This window comes from Lolium perenne, chromosome 3 (genome assembly GCF_019359855.2).
Source record: "Lolium perenne isolate Kyuss_39 chromosome 3, Kyuss_2.0, whole genome shotgun sequence".
Lineage (NCBI taxonomy): Eukaryota > Viridiplantae > Streptophyta > Magnoliopsida > Poales > Poaceae > Lolium > Lolium perenne.
In genome coordinates, this window is record NC_067246.2 from 298,206,463 (window position 1) to 298,221,411 (window position 14,949).

The 14,949-nt window shown below is 42.8% G+C and overlaps 2 protein-coding genes across 2 annotated transcripts; both read left to right on the top strand.

The window, feature by feature from the left end:
* On the top strand, positions 1-1,267 carry LOC127338785 (probable serine/threonine-protein kinase PBL7). The gene has a single exon (XM_051364770.2). The coding sequence runs from the start codon at positions 64-66 to the stop codon at positions 1,213-1,215; it is 1,152 nt and encodes a 383-aa protein (XP_051220730.1). The 5' UTR covers positions 1-63; the 3' UTR covers positions 1,216-1,267.
* A 7,714-nt stretch (positions 1,268-8,981) lies between these two features.
* LOC127345031 (beta-glucosidase 4) lies at positions 8,982-14,743 on the top strand. Its single transcript, XM_051371435.2, has 14 exons — positions 8,982-9,118; positions 10,066-10,132; positions 10,215-10,273; positions 10,440-10,515; positions 10,657-10,731; positions 10,807-10,894; positions 11,054-11,279; positions 11,365-11,480; positions 11,682-11,899; positions 12,270-12,304; positions 12,379-12,481; positions 13,681-13,789; positions 13,877-14,091; positions 14,446-14,743. The coding sequence occupies exons 1-13, from the start codon at positions 9,032-9,034 to the stop codon at positions 14,073-14,075; spliced, it is 1,458 nt and encodes a 485-aa protein (XP_051227395.1). The 5' UTR covers positions 8,982-9,031; the 3' UTR covers positions 14,076-14,091; positions 14,446-14,743.
* The last annotated feature ends 206 nt before the right edge of the window (positions 14,744-14,949 follow it).

The window sequence follows — 14,949 nt, forward strand, 5'->3', positions numbered from 1 at the left end:
TCAGAGAGGATAGACGACGACGAGAGAAGAGATCGGCTCTCATCTCGCCTTACACATTTGTGTATGATGAACCACTGCTCTTGTTGGAGCATCCACCGCCAACGTCGCATGCGCTGCGCCGGCGACGCATCCGGCCGGTGCAGTCCCTCTCCCTCCAGCTACGCTGCGCAGACCTCCATGAGCATCCGCCGCCACCGCGATGGTAGCAGCAGCAGTACACAGAAGGAGGCTTCCAACCGCGCCGCCCGCAAGTTCACGTTGCAGCAGTTGTCCGCGGCTACGGACGGCTTCTCCGACTCCAACCTCATCGGAGAGGGAGGCTTCGGCAGGGTCTACAAGGGCCACCTCCACCTTGACGATGACTCCGGCACGCCGATGTCGGTGGCCGTCAAGCAACTGTGTCGTGGTCGTGGCGGCATGCAGGGGAGCCGGGAGTTCGCGATCGAGTGTGGGATGCTGATGGCGCTCCGCCACGCCAACATCGTAACCCTCATAGGCTACTGCGCCGAGGGCCACGAGCGCCTCCTTGTCTACCCATTCCTCCCCCGTCGCAGCCTCGACTCCCATCTCTTCCTCACTGTCTCCCTCCCCGGCGATGATGGGCGCCGTCGCCAACCATTGGACTGGAACACGCGCGTCAAGATTGCGCGCGGCACCGCCAGGGCACTGCGGTACCTCCACGAGTCGGTAACGCCACCGGTCATCTACCGGGACCTCAAGGCCGCCAACATTCTCCTCGCCGACGACTTCACGCCCAGGCTCTCTGACCTCGGCCTCGCCAAGCTTGGGCCTGCCGGCGACGACACCCACGTCTCCACGCGTGTCATGGGCACCCACGGCTACTGCGCGCCCGACTACGCCGCCTCGGGCAAGCTCACCGTCAAGTCCGACGTCTACAGCTTCGGCGTCGTGTTGCTGGAGATCATCACGGGCCGAAGGGCGTTCGATGCAGCACGGGAGGAGGAGCAGCGACTACTACTGGTGTGGGCCAAGCCATGCCTCGCCGACGTCCGGAGGGGGTACACCAAGCTGGCCGACCCAACGCTAAGGGGTCGGTACCCTCGGAAGGCGCTCTACCAGCTCGCCGTTGTTGCATCCCTCTGCCTCCACGACAAGCCCAACCTTCGGCCCACCATGTCTGAGGTCACCCGGGCGATCGACCATGTTGTCTCGCAGCCTTGGCACGAACCCGCAGTTGTTGTAGATCAAGAATAGCATCGTCAATGTTTTTTTTTGTCAGATACTAGAAATAACACAAAACAGTCACTCCGGCCAAATTGCCAATACTAGTAATATGTATATGTATGCAAAGGATAGTACACATGTTAAATTATAATACTGAAAAGCAATGGAAATGATACTAAAATATTCAGTCGATTTTGATCCAACATCTGACCACCACTAAGACTGACATTGATTGTCGGAATATATTACAGGTAATCTTAATATACAATAAGGTAAATCAATATCGAATCGTATAAAAAATCCTTGATATCGGAGTAAATAAGAGGTGTCAAATGTTTCAGTGTTTTTGGCTATCCCCGCCTGCTTGAAAATAGCAATTGTTCGATGGTGAGCCCAAGAGGACATGTGTAGCCATCAGGATGGTGACCCTATCCCTATCTCCTTGGCCCCACTCCTAACGTGCGTCATCTTGCGAGTTTCCCCCGTGAACCTTTCTTCACGCGCGTGTGTCCTACCCCTGCGTCAGCGGACGTTGCCCCCCCCCCCCCCCCCCCCCCGCCCCTGCTTGGGCTCTTGCGTCATAGACATTGGGTGAATTCGCACTCTGTGAGAGCGTTCCAGAGCCTGTGCGAGTTCCTCTTCTCCCGCGGAGTTGGGCCTGTCAAGGTCATCTCTAAAGATCATGGTTATACGTGGATCCTCGCGGTAGGATCATGTCGTGGACTCGTTCGTGCAAGAGAACGGCTCTCACATACAATGCTTATAGACGTGAATCCGGCTCTACGGCATACCTCCCGTATGCATGTGCTGCTGTCGATTGACGCTTGCATCTCTGGAGAGGGTGCGCCGCACCTCTGTCACTCCTCTAGACGACCTCGGTGGAGAGGCCGCGCGTCGGATGGCTTTGCGCCAGGTCTCGCCCATCCCACTAGAAATAGTTCGCACCTCCCTCACCTTTCAATGTTCTTACTCCACCTACCTCTCACGTGTCACATCCTTACATGGCGTCCTCTCCTCTCCCCACTACCCCCTCCGTCAGCAAATATCGCCCTCCTACGCCGAGGATGTAATTGGAGGGTGTTGTTTCCTCACAACTCGAGGCGCGCGTGAGCTTATATGTTTTTTCAGTGGTCATGGACTCACGGTAGAAGTTGTGATTGATCATCCTTGTACAGTATGCTCATGCTCTAAGATCATTAAACTTCATTAATCTGACAAGATCTAAATTATGTATTCTCATGCAGTTTGCTGTTCAAAAATGGTCCCTTACTCCACTTGATTGCTCTCTCCATTTCTTAGCATATATATTAATCTATATGTTGTGTTCAGTTGTCATCAGTTACTCAATCATTTCTATTGCACACTGTTAGGGGTGAAAACAGAATGGATTATTTTTGACCGACCGACCGACCGGAGGCTTACGGAAGGCAAAAACGGATTCGGTCGGATAGTTGATGAATACGGTCTCTGATACGGCTAGTGGTAAACGGATAGGGAAAATGATAGGGTTTTACTAATATCCGTCCGTATCCGAAGATATACCATATTTCACGGTCATATCCGACCAATATCTAGTAAAGTATCCGGCAACTAATAAGTCAAATCTTAGGTTCACCAATATATAAAACTGCAGCCCAGCCCACAACTGGCGACCTCGTTATATATACCCTAACATACCCTAACATCGTAAGCCTACCCTCGTACAATTTGACTCCCTAGCCCGTACCCCTCTCCGCCAGCTCCTTCTAATGCCGTAGCCCTAGCCTTTGGCACTGGTAGCATCTATTTCCAATTTGTAGAAGAATTTGTAAAAACTAATTTTGCTCCAATAGTAAGTTCTACTTTTACTTTCAAACAGAGATCGGCGAAAATGTTTATCCGCAACCGAACCGTATTCGCTCCATATTCGGTCTGTATTCGCAATCGATAGGCTCCGATTCCGTATCCTTATCCGCATACTATCCGCTTCGAATCTGAATCCGAAAAAAATATGGATAAGAATATGGTTTCACTACTATTCGACCGTATCCACTCCTACGCACTGTGATGCTATAATATTTGCTGTTGCTGTGCTGTCAACTGATGCTCACAAGCTGCACACTCACGATTGTACAACCACACATGGAAAAACACATATTAGCGCGATAATGATATAATTGCTTTGCACCGGGAAAGGAGTTAGGCTTTGGACAAATAGTACAAGGTCTCGGACGTCGTTTCCAAGATAAGTTAAACCACTGCAGAAATAAGCAGTGGCCGTCCATAGTGATGGTGGTCAGAATCTGATCCATGTTCGAACAACTGACATACATTTGTATTTTTCATTGGGCTTTTTGCTTTGTCCCTTCGTAGATAAATTAAGTATTGATTAAAGTTCAATTTGTCGGCCACTCAATTTTTTTGAAAACACGGTAAAGACAGATGGATGGTGGTAGACGGTTGGCATGTTTTTATACTTGAAATGATACTCTCGTTATGTGTTCTTCATAATAGTTGGTCCGACGCAGTTTGCGATCAAGTACACTTTCTACCGAGTTTCAGCATTAGCATCTCTGCTTAGTGCTACAGCTTTCATTGAAGAGAACAGAACAAATCTCACTACGCTGAGATCAAACCTTGTTACTAAGGTTTTACCATTCCAAAAAGTGTCTTTGGGTCCCAAGCTCGAGTGATCACTTCAGTTAAAAAAGTTAAAAATCATATTTACAAGTTCTAAAATGAAGAAAGTTTTGGGCATAGTCAATGATGTATCCAACAAACATGGTAAATTGCAATTCTAAATTCTTTGTATCCAACAAACATGGTAATTAATGATAATTTTATGGACTAATGTTGGCTTTAAGGTTGCAATAAGAAGTAAATGAAGAAGATTAAGTGTCAAGTATGTCTTGAATGTGAAGATGAAGTGTACCCTCAAGTGCATCTTCAAGACATCAATATAAGGACAAAAGAAGAAATGATGTCCATGTGTGCACGTTCAAGATGAGCATCTAGAAGAGATAATATGCTTAAACCTTGCCATCCAGATGGTTATCATAGATATGTGAAGACATGAGTTGAGCCTATGGCAAGTGTGTCCTAAAAAATAAGATGGAGTGGTAGCCCATGTATACCTTCAAGACATCAACATGATGAAGAAATGAAGTGCAAGTTCAAGATGAGCATCTAAAAAAGATCAGATGTTTGAAGCTTACCATTCTTATGGTGATCATAGATATGTGAAGTCATGCCAAAGAAGAGGCTCTCGCATAGGAGTATGGTGGAGCAATTTGCAAACCTTCAACAAGCGTGTGTAATCAAGAAAGATGTTCCATCTTGAGGTGAACAAGATAATCATCATCAGCCTCAAGTGAAATATACGCAAGACAACTATTTGTTCTTGATAGAGTTTCTTTCTTACCGATCTCGTGGTGTAGTTGAGAGACCGGTTTATAGGATAGATGGTCATACTATTAAGAGGGATCTCGAGTGAGTAACTCGATCGTATAATTCGGAGAGAGCTCAAACCTCTACATCCTTGCATCATATTTCTTGGTTGTTATTGTAAGAGCTTCGCAGAAGAAAACAAAAAATTCCAACTAGCACTTCCCAACTATCTAGATCTATCTAAGTGTAATGATGTAACCGAGAATGTTTCGGTGACATACCCTTGTAGACTGAAAGCGGTTAACATTCCTCTAGAATATGGATGATGTGTCCGTACTCGTCGCCGACCTCAAGGTCGAGTGGAAGTCCTCGCGTATGACACCAAGTACGGCAAGTGGCAACACCTCATAGTTTCGCACATGTGCAATGCTCAATGAATCTCACTGCTCTGATTCAGCGAAGTTGCTGAAGTAGATCCCAGCAACGCTCCCGCGTAATAGGTGGGGTTGTCTCCCTCCCTGCGCAGTTCTTCGGGGAACCACGCGGAGAGAAAAAACAGAGAGGCTTCTCTATTTTTATTGTGTATTTTCCTACCTCCATCTGGCCACTATTGTTGGATATGTGCCCTGGAGGCAAATAAATAAAGATATTTTATTTTTTCATATCTATATTGTTCATAATAAATTTTATGCCATGCTATAAGTGTTGGATATAGTGCCCTAGAGGAAAATAATAAAAGAGCGTTTATTATTATATATCAATATTTTTACAATAGTTTTATGCCATCTATAACTACATTAATCGGAAACATTGATGCACGTGTGGTATTGTAAACAAACCAGGGTCCCTAGTGAGCATACACAAACTAGTTCATTCAGCTTGTATTCTACATAGATGTCATATTGAGGGATTTCTCCACCATACTCACATTGTCGTGATGCTGGAACATCAGTCCAGATTGTCTACTTCGGCTGATTTGTTGGACCGGAGCCCGGGAGACGTCTATACACCGTGCGTGTGTAGAACTACGGAGGCACAACACTTGGGGCGCTTCTACTTCTTCTCGACCTTGAGGTCGCCGTCGACCTACACCTTCATCAACAACGTTCATCGCGGAACGTTACGCTTTCGTTCTTCAAGGGTATGAACACCGAATCCCTCAGTTACTTTACATCTCCATAGAATAGATCTTGGCTATCTTATGTTGTCGTAGGATTTTTTTGTTTTCTTCAACGGAACCCTACAACTATATATAGGGGCAAGGGGGGACTTGGGAACTTGGCTTGGTAATGTGGGACAAAAGGAGCGGAGGGGAGGTGGTGAGGTCGGCTATCCCCCTTGGCCCCAGCGCCCCTCCCACTTGGTCCATCCAACCACCCCCTTAGCCCATGGGGTGGGCGGCCACCCTTCCCTAATGGGCTCCCCTTCCAGTGGGGGCCCATTAAGGTGTAGGGAGCCTTTTAAATATATTTAAATCATATTTTAATATATTAATTCATTTAATTAACATATTATTTAATTGTCAATGATCCGAGACACCTCCCGAATCATTCCGAACATCCTTCGGAAACTCCTGGAACCCTTTCCAGATCTCTCTCTATTTCCGGTGAATCCAAAACAATCTTTAGTTTTGATGAACCCTTAAGTGTGTTACCCTACGGTCCAAGAATGACGCAGACATGATCGAGACGCCTTTCCGATCAATGATCAGCAGGGTGTTCTGGAGAATCATAATGACCCATGTATATTCTACGAAGATGTGATCATCGTTTGAACCATTACGTCAAGTCCCATTCCCTTTGTTCTTCGATACCGACACTTGTCCGAGAGATGTGATCACCAGTATCATGATACCTATTTCAATCTCGTAACCGACAAGGCCATTCAACTCGTTACTGTGTGATTCCATCCCCATGTCCTAATCATACGCTGCACAACTTTATGGATGTAATCGCACCGAGTGGGCCCAGAGTATCAGATGAAAAAATTCCACTCTTGGCACGTACACCTCAGCCTACCCCTCCGGAATACCCGATAACACCTTTATGATCATCCTATCACAGAATGATGTTTGATGCAATCAGGGCAGCCTCCAGTGATAGCGATTAGATATGATCTCACAGTCTAAGGATTAGGTCTCTACACTATCTTAAATATCGTAACGTTGAAGTTGGTGACATGATCGTGTTACAATACTTATGTGTTGGGTAAGTCCATCATATCATTCATCCAATAATATGGCTCCATCGTAATGACGAATGTGTGTCCATGATCGGAAACCTCGATCGTCGATTGACTTCAATGAACTATTTTTCTTATGCATACTAGGGACTCCATGTTTGTTTAAAATACCACACGTGTATCAATATTTTCAATTGATACAGTTATAGCATGACACGAAACTATTATGAACTATTAAGATATAATAAAAAATAGTGTTTATCATTTGCCTCTGGGCACTAACTCCAAAACTCTTCCACTTGCACTAGAGTACAAATAATCTTGTTGCGTTTGTTTACCAATCATAATAACATACACTTATGAGTTATTGATTACGCTTGCTCATGGATCATGGTGTTAATAGTCCGGATCATTTAGACCATTATGTTCTTTGCAAATCATTAATGTCAACCTTCTTAACATCGTCCTATCATGAAAATGATAATTTTCGTAATTTATACGTTTGGCCATAGGTGCGAGACTTTCCTTCCTTCCTGTGTGCAAAATGATGGTATGTTCAGTCAATTGGACTTTTGCATAGTCATTTACAGTCAGAAATAGACTCAGCTGAAATTCAAACTTTCTTGCCAAACTATCAGTGTCACTTCGACGTCTAACCATATTTCTTTAAAATTTTGGCCTTTTACAAATGCAAGATTTCTAATCTTGTAGGTCAGCATGACTTGCAGCAGCGGAACAACTTATAGTCAAGTCTGTTATCCTTTACAGGTTTCAGGATAATGTATTCTCAGTACACACCGGACATTGGAAATACAAACTTAAAATTGTATTCAGTGATTAACTCAAAAATCACTTCGAAACATATTCTTTTTTGAAGAACTTGGATCACATTATGTCGTATAGCCAACATGGTTCAATGATAGAACCTTATGACTCAATCATATATTCTTTCTTTATTTATTTATTCTCCTCCAACTAATCAAATATCCAACATGACAACTTTAAGAAATGACTGACGTCACCTCATTGTACGTGCTCTAAGTGTTGAAATGAAAATTTAATCTCAAGTTTAATGTCTCGTGTTAGTGCGCACAAAAGAATAATCTTTTTGTGCGGGTTGAGTATTCAACAAGAGCAAAACATATATGATTACTTTGAGAACTTAAAAAATATAACGATGCCTCCCGCGGGTTTCAAAAAAAAAAAAAAACTTCCGCACATGTGTTTACTTTTTTTTTTGCGAATGGTCACACAATTATCAATTGCTGATGTTTTTGCTTACGATTAGCTCGCCGAACCTGCCGCTCGGTACATTATGTGGTTACTTTGTAAACTTGAAAGCACAATCCCAAAAGAAAAAAAAATGAAAGCACCATAAGTCACCATGGTGTGCTTATGTCCATAACTCTAGTCTTGGGTGTTAGGTTGATCTCCACCATGTACGAGCCCAACGGCTCGACGTGCCCTGACCGCACCCTGATTGGGGGCGCCCAACCGTTTGCTGGTTGGTGGGCACCTGTTGCCTGTGCTATATAAAGTGGTGGGGGCTTGTGACACAGATCACGAGGTTGACTGGAGTGTCACTCGCCCCACCGATACACCTACCGATCTAGGTTAAGCGCAGTGCCGCCGGGAAGCTCCGCCGCCACCCCTCTCGCTCGACCTCATGCCGTCGCCGTCGCCATGACGACCATGCGACTTCGACGGTTTCCTCCTCCAAGTGACAAGGTAAACCCAGTATTTCTTTACAGACATAGTGGTACCCCGTACAGATTCTACACTTAGTCGATCTAGCAAAGTTAACATTGGGAACACATGGCGTTCTTCTGAAAAAGCAGAGTAACTTGTGCGTTTGGCTTACGATAATTAATTCAATTCTCGTTCCTCGAAAATAATTAATTCAATTCTCATGGCCTGATTGGTGTTAGACTATATCTATAATAGTGACTTTGTCAATTTCGAAGCACAATCCTCCCAATTTTTTTTTTTTTGGAAGCACCATAACTGTAATCTTGGGTACACATTGCGTGTTCTAAAACGCAGACTAATAGTAACTTGTGTAGTTGTGTGTTTGCTAAAGATAAAATAAATCAATTTTCGACACTGACATGCGGCCCCACCCACCGGCGTCAGCCGTCCGCCTCGCGTGTCGTGACACGTGGCAGCGAGCGACGCGGCCGCTCTCACGTGGGCGCACCCCTCTTCTATATCTACGCCACTCCAGACTCGGCTGCAACTGCACTCTAATTTCGCCCCCACCCGACTAGGCCCGCAGCTTGCTCCTCCGCCGGCGCCGGGAATGGGGAGCGCGGAGCGCGCCGGCGAGCTGACCCGCGCCGACTTCCCCGAGGGCTTCGTCTTCGGCGTCGCCACCTCCGCCTACCAGGTAAGTCAGTACAGCGATTTCTCTTCAAGGAGTAGTTAATCTCGGGCTGCCGCCGGTTGCTGATCCCCGCCCCCACGCCGGCCGAACCGCTGCGTGTCGCCCGGTGCGGTAGACACCTGTGTGCGTGCTCGGTGGCACCTGGGTCTTGTTGGGTTCCTGCTGTTGGCCTGGGGCAGTAAGACAGTGACCTGACGCTAAAATTAATGTAGGACAGCGACCGAACACCTGCGTGTCTGCTTCACCAAATTGGATGATGTAGTTCCGAGCGGCACCCTCTGTCGTTCGTGCCCCACCGTTTGCAGATACTGCTCACTGTGGATTTAAGCACGCATGCTGGGGAAGTTAATGATCTGTATGCAATTCAACCTAACGCCCTCTAGCAATTATTATTCCGAGCCAAAAAGGGGATCCACAAAGTGGAGAGTAGTATGCAGATTTAATTCTTTGTCTACAAACGTACACAGAGCTAATATGTAGACAGGCTTAATACTAGTAGTGCGGGGAATTTCTGTTCTGGGTGGAGAATAGACAAGTAGTTGTGATTGAAGAAAAACAGTCAGTAGTGAGCTCTATTTGCAAGTGAAGGCGGTATGTGTTTCAGTGGAGGGGGAGGAATATACACCGGGAATAAAGGTTAACCGGAAAATGATCCTTTTTCCCTACTGGTTGGGATGTGAAGGGAAAAAAACGGAGAGGGGATCTTTTCAGCAGTTTGTTGCCATACACCTTGAAGAGAGAAAAGGAGAATCGTCATACTGGTTGAATTCTCCGTGGTAGATTTGTTCCTTAGATGGCAAATTGTAAATTTCACCATTTTTTCTCCTTGATTACAACGAAGAAAAGGGGGTAGGGAGTTTGTTTTTCTTCGTCTGTCCACTTTCTTTTTCTCTTCAATTACATTTATCGTACCCGTGAAGTAATGTTATTGGCTTTTCCCCTATATCTAGATCGAGGGGGCGAGAAATGAGGGTGGCAAAGGCGATAGCATATGGGATGTATTTGCGGATAACAAAGGTTTGTCTCATTTTCGGATCTATTTTAGTTTCTTCAGATATACCGATTTATTTGATATTTGACGTTCAAATGCTTCTTTCAGAACATATTATAGATGGAAGCTCTGGAGAAGTTGCAGTTGATCATTACCATCGATACAAGGTTTTTTTACTGTAATCATTGTCATCGCTATCTTGTCAATATATATTTTGTATAAAGGGTTTTCTTTCTCTTGCTCCAGGGAGATTTTGTAGCTTCATGATGCATTTGTACAATATTACGCCGTTTCCTAGATCCCTAATTCCTTGTTCGAACTATTTGGGTACAGGAGGACATTGAGCTCATGGCCAAACTGGGTTTCCGTGCTTATAGATTTTCCATATCTTGGTCACGAATATTTCCTGGTATATTTCATTTCATTTCATGGATTATGCTTCACATATTAATGCACCTCCACCATTGCCAAAATTCCCCTCGATATGTTTGTTCTTTCCTATTATTATCAGATATTCCTCACCTGAGTTTATAAGTTTACTGTTCTGCAGATGGCCTAGGGAAGGAGATCAATGAGGAAGGAGTTGCTTTCTATAACAACCTTATAGATTTCATGATTGAAAAAGGTCTCACATGATTTACTAAATGTCTTCACAGTTACTATTCATCTTGTTATTCACCACCCTTCTGCCCGACTTCAGGTATTCAGCCCTATGCAACTCTGTATCACTGGGATCTTCCACATAATCTTCACAAGACTGTGGGGGGTTGGCTTTCAGACAAGATTGTGTAAGTCCATGCATGTCCTAACTTTAGACTATGCATTTTTAAATGTCAACACAAAATACTACAGGGTATGTTTACCTAAGGAGACTGCTTTGTTTCAAAGTCTTTCCGGTTAATTTGGTGTCTCTATATCTGATTGTATTGGCTGTCAAAATGTTTCAGAGGGTACTTCGCATTATATGCAGAAGCTTGCTTTGCAAATTTTGGAGATAGAGTTAAGCATTGGATAACAATCAATGAACCTCTTCAAACATCTGTTAATGGTTATGGGATTGGAATATTTGCACCTGGACTCTGTGAAGGTGTGGCTGCTGAACCTTTCTTGGCTGCACATCACCAGATCTTAGCTCATGCTTCTTCGGTTGATGTGTACAGAAGAAAATTCAAGGCCAGTTCAGTTTCCATTTACAGTACCATCATTGCATCAGTTTGTTTTCTGTACCATTGTTTTTATGATGATTTACATATTATAGGCTGTACAAGGTGGCCAAGTAGGGTTTGTTATTGATTGTGAATGGGCAGAGCCTTTATCTGACAAAATGGAAGATCAGGCTGCTGCAGCACGACGAATTGACTTTCAACTGGGATGGTAAAATTTATGCTCACTTTTGGAGAGTACATACAAAGTGTCATACATTTGTTACTTTTTTCCCCCTAAAACCTATATTTTTGTTGTCGCTTTGAGTAACTTCTTGTATTTTACTCATATAATGCAGACACATCTTCAGTTTGATGAAGTCTATGATATGATTTGATGCATATATCCTGATTATAATTCCTTTTCTGTAAGGTATCTGGACCCAATATACTTTGGTGATTACCCAGAAAGCATGCGCCAGAGAGTGGGCGATCATCTTCCAAAATTCTCAGAGAAAGATCGTGAATTCATCAGGAACAAAATTGATTTTATTGGATTAAATCACTATACATCAAGATTTATTGCTAATCAGCCAAACCCGCAGCCAGATGAGATCCATTTTTATCAAGTTCAACAGATGGAAAGAATCGGTACGATACTTCAGCTGTCCAGGACTTGTCTTTGTGTGTGTGTGTGTGTGTGTAAAAATAAGTGCAGCATAACCTGAAAGAGGCAGTTTTCTCTATGAAATAATGAAAACTCTAGTACGTAGACAGCGGACATGACAAAAGTATTTGATCTTGCTGGTTAGGAGGAACAGCCCTTCTCCACTAAGCATAGAGTCTATTTACCTCTTCTGCATCCTTTTACTCTTGGAGCATTGCAAATCAGTGTAGGCATGTAAGGCAGAACTACATTTCTTGCTGAAGTTTGGCCTGGATATTCTGCAGCCACTTTAGATATATGCAATGTAGCCCCTTGCAAGTTATCCTAATGCTGGCACTTGTTTACTTTTGGCAGACAAATGGAGTAGCGGTGAAGGAATTGGTGAAAGGGTAAATACTTGAGGACTGTTCATTCATTTATTTCCACTGATCATTCCTAATGTTTCATCTCAATATTTTTGCAGGCCGCATCTGAGTGGCTTTATATACTTCCTTGGGGTATTCGGAAAACGATTAATTATGTTGCAAGGAAATATGGCAATCCAATAATATATGTAACAGAGAATGGTAAGGCTTTGATGCTCCTAACATTTAGATGTAGTGTTTTTTATATCTGAAAATAAATGGAGAGTTTCAACTTTCATTAATCATGAGAACCATTACAATACTTCATTAAGCATTGGAACCTTTCAAGTTTCTAATACACATATGACATATGACATATCTGCTTGCATGATTTGAAGTTGTCATATTTCCTGCATAATTTTTTTTTGAAATGGATATTTCCTGCGCATGTATGGGTTGAGTGATTACATTCCTTATTTATTACTTCACATAATGTAGATTATATGGATTGATTTGATTTATTTTTAGTTCAAGGTTTGCCATGGAGCATGTTTCTTCTTTATGTTTACTATCCTATCCAAAACGGGACTACGTAATAAAGGAACATAAATTCATTGCTAGCACATAATGCTCCTTTGTATTAAATGTAAACTGTAGAGCCATGCCATTTTCCCTACCATTTATCATTTTTTGTTCATAACCTTTTGTTTATCACAAACTGTAAACCAGTCTTGTGTTATGAGTATCTGACCAGTGATGCTTCTTCTCTGCTGTTCATGATAACTTTCTTTTATTCCGTATTTGAAATTTTAGCGGAGAGATTGTTGAAAGTATATCTAAAAACTTATGAATGGAGGATGTGATAATGTAAAAAAAAAAGCACCCCGATACCAATGCTTGAAAAAGATGCACTCTAATGTTCCTGTTTATTGTTAAGAATTGTTAAACTATGTACAATATCGTCTGAGTTGCAGAGTTTTTTTTTTGTTTTGACTAAACAGTCGTAACAGGCTTTTTTTTCCTGTACATGCTAGTTAAAATATGGAAACGCATAGGATGAACTTATTTATCTACTTCATATTTTTTCATAGAGTTCCAAATTTGTGAGTTCTTACTGCCACAGAATATTGAGAAAACAGATTGGCGAGATAAACATACTACAAATGCATTATAATATGACAATAAAATTTAAAGAACAGACACGTATAATGTAACTGCAAGTTTGCAATACAACATTCTTTGTATGAAAAAGGCTTAACACCCTACTTTTATAGATAGTGGCATTACAACAATTTTCTTTTCCATTACTTGGTATCAAGGTCGAATATTTTTTGCTTGTGTGACGTAAAATGTGCGAACTGAAGTATCAAGTAACTAACCTTGTTTATGAATGATGTCCTTATATAGTTTATTTTCTGTAGGGATGGATGATGAGGACGATCCATCAGCAACTCTTGATCAGGTCCTAAATGACACAAAGAGGGTTGGTTTCTTCAAAGCATATGTTGGTGCGGTGGCCGAAGCGATAAAGTAAGTCTGTTTCTGTTTGTCCCATAACTGATACCGTGTAATCAAAACAAGTGATGCCCACTAATTTTGATTATTATTGACGTACAGGGATGGTGCTGATGTTCGTGGATACTTTGCGTGGTCATTCTTGGATAACTTTGAGTGGGCAATGGGATTCACCAAGAGGTTTGGGCTTGTCTATGTTGATTACAAGAACGGGCTCTCCCGACACCCTAAAGCATCAGCCATATGGTTCTCACGCTTCTTGAACGGCGAGGCTGCTTACAGCAAACCTGACACAAATTAAGCCTGCTTTCACCAAGGTGCTAAAATTAAACTGTAGCTGTTTGTAGCAATGCTATATCTATCCAGTATTCACATTAACTTTCACAACCATTATTTCTTGGTGCGCCATGTTGCATGTATTTGATCCAACGTTTACTCAAAAGAATGCTTAAAAAATCATGAGCCCTACCAATATGTTAAGGCCTTCTGGGTTCTTGTCAGGCCATGCTTCATTTCTGATAACTTACACATCTAATCTGAACCCCACCAATATGTTATCTTCAAAAAATAAGCAGTAATTTTGTATGTAGCCGTTTGTAGACCCCAGTAAGCAATTACCAAAGAGGAAGTTCGTTTCTGTTTGCAACTGATGCAACTACCTTTTGCTACAGGGATGGCATTGATGTTTGTGGATAGTTTGTCATTCCTCGACAACTTTGAGTGGACTACAGGGTACACCAAGAGAGGTTTTATAGTGTACATGAACTGGCTTTTGTGACATCCCAAAGCATCATCCCTGTGGTTATCACGCTTGTCGTTGAAAACAAAGCTGGCATGAACTGAGCCACCCCTCAACAAGTAAATAAACATTACACAGAAATTGTTTTCCCTGTTGTTGTATTGTACTGTAACTGACAGTGTATCCACTCAAAATATAGTTGTATCCCATCTCTGATGCTCTTTACAGCCTGTCATTGATCCAATTATTATGTTTTCTGCGTAAGTGCTGCTGATGTATTAACCGTGTAGATTGGGCCTTAATATGTCCCAATAGTTACCAAACACCAGAAAGTTTGTTTCTGTTTTACTTAAGTTTTCACCAGGGGAATTTAACTGTCTAGAATAAAAAAAATGTGAAAAATGGAAATAATCTCTTGATGAGGATGGTGAATCTT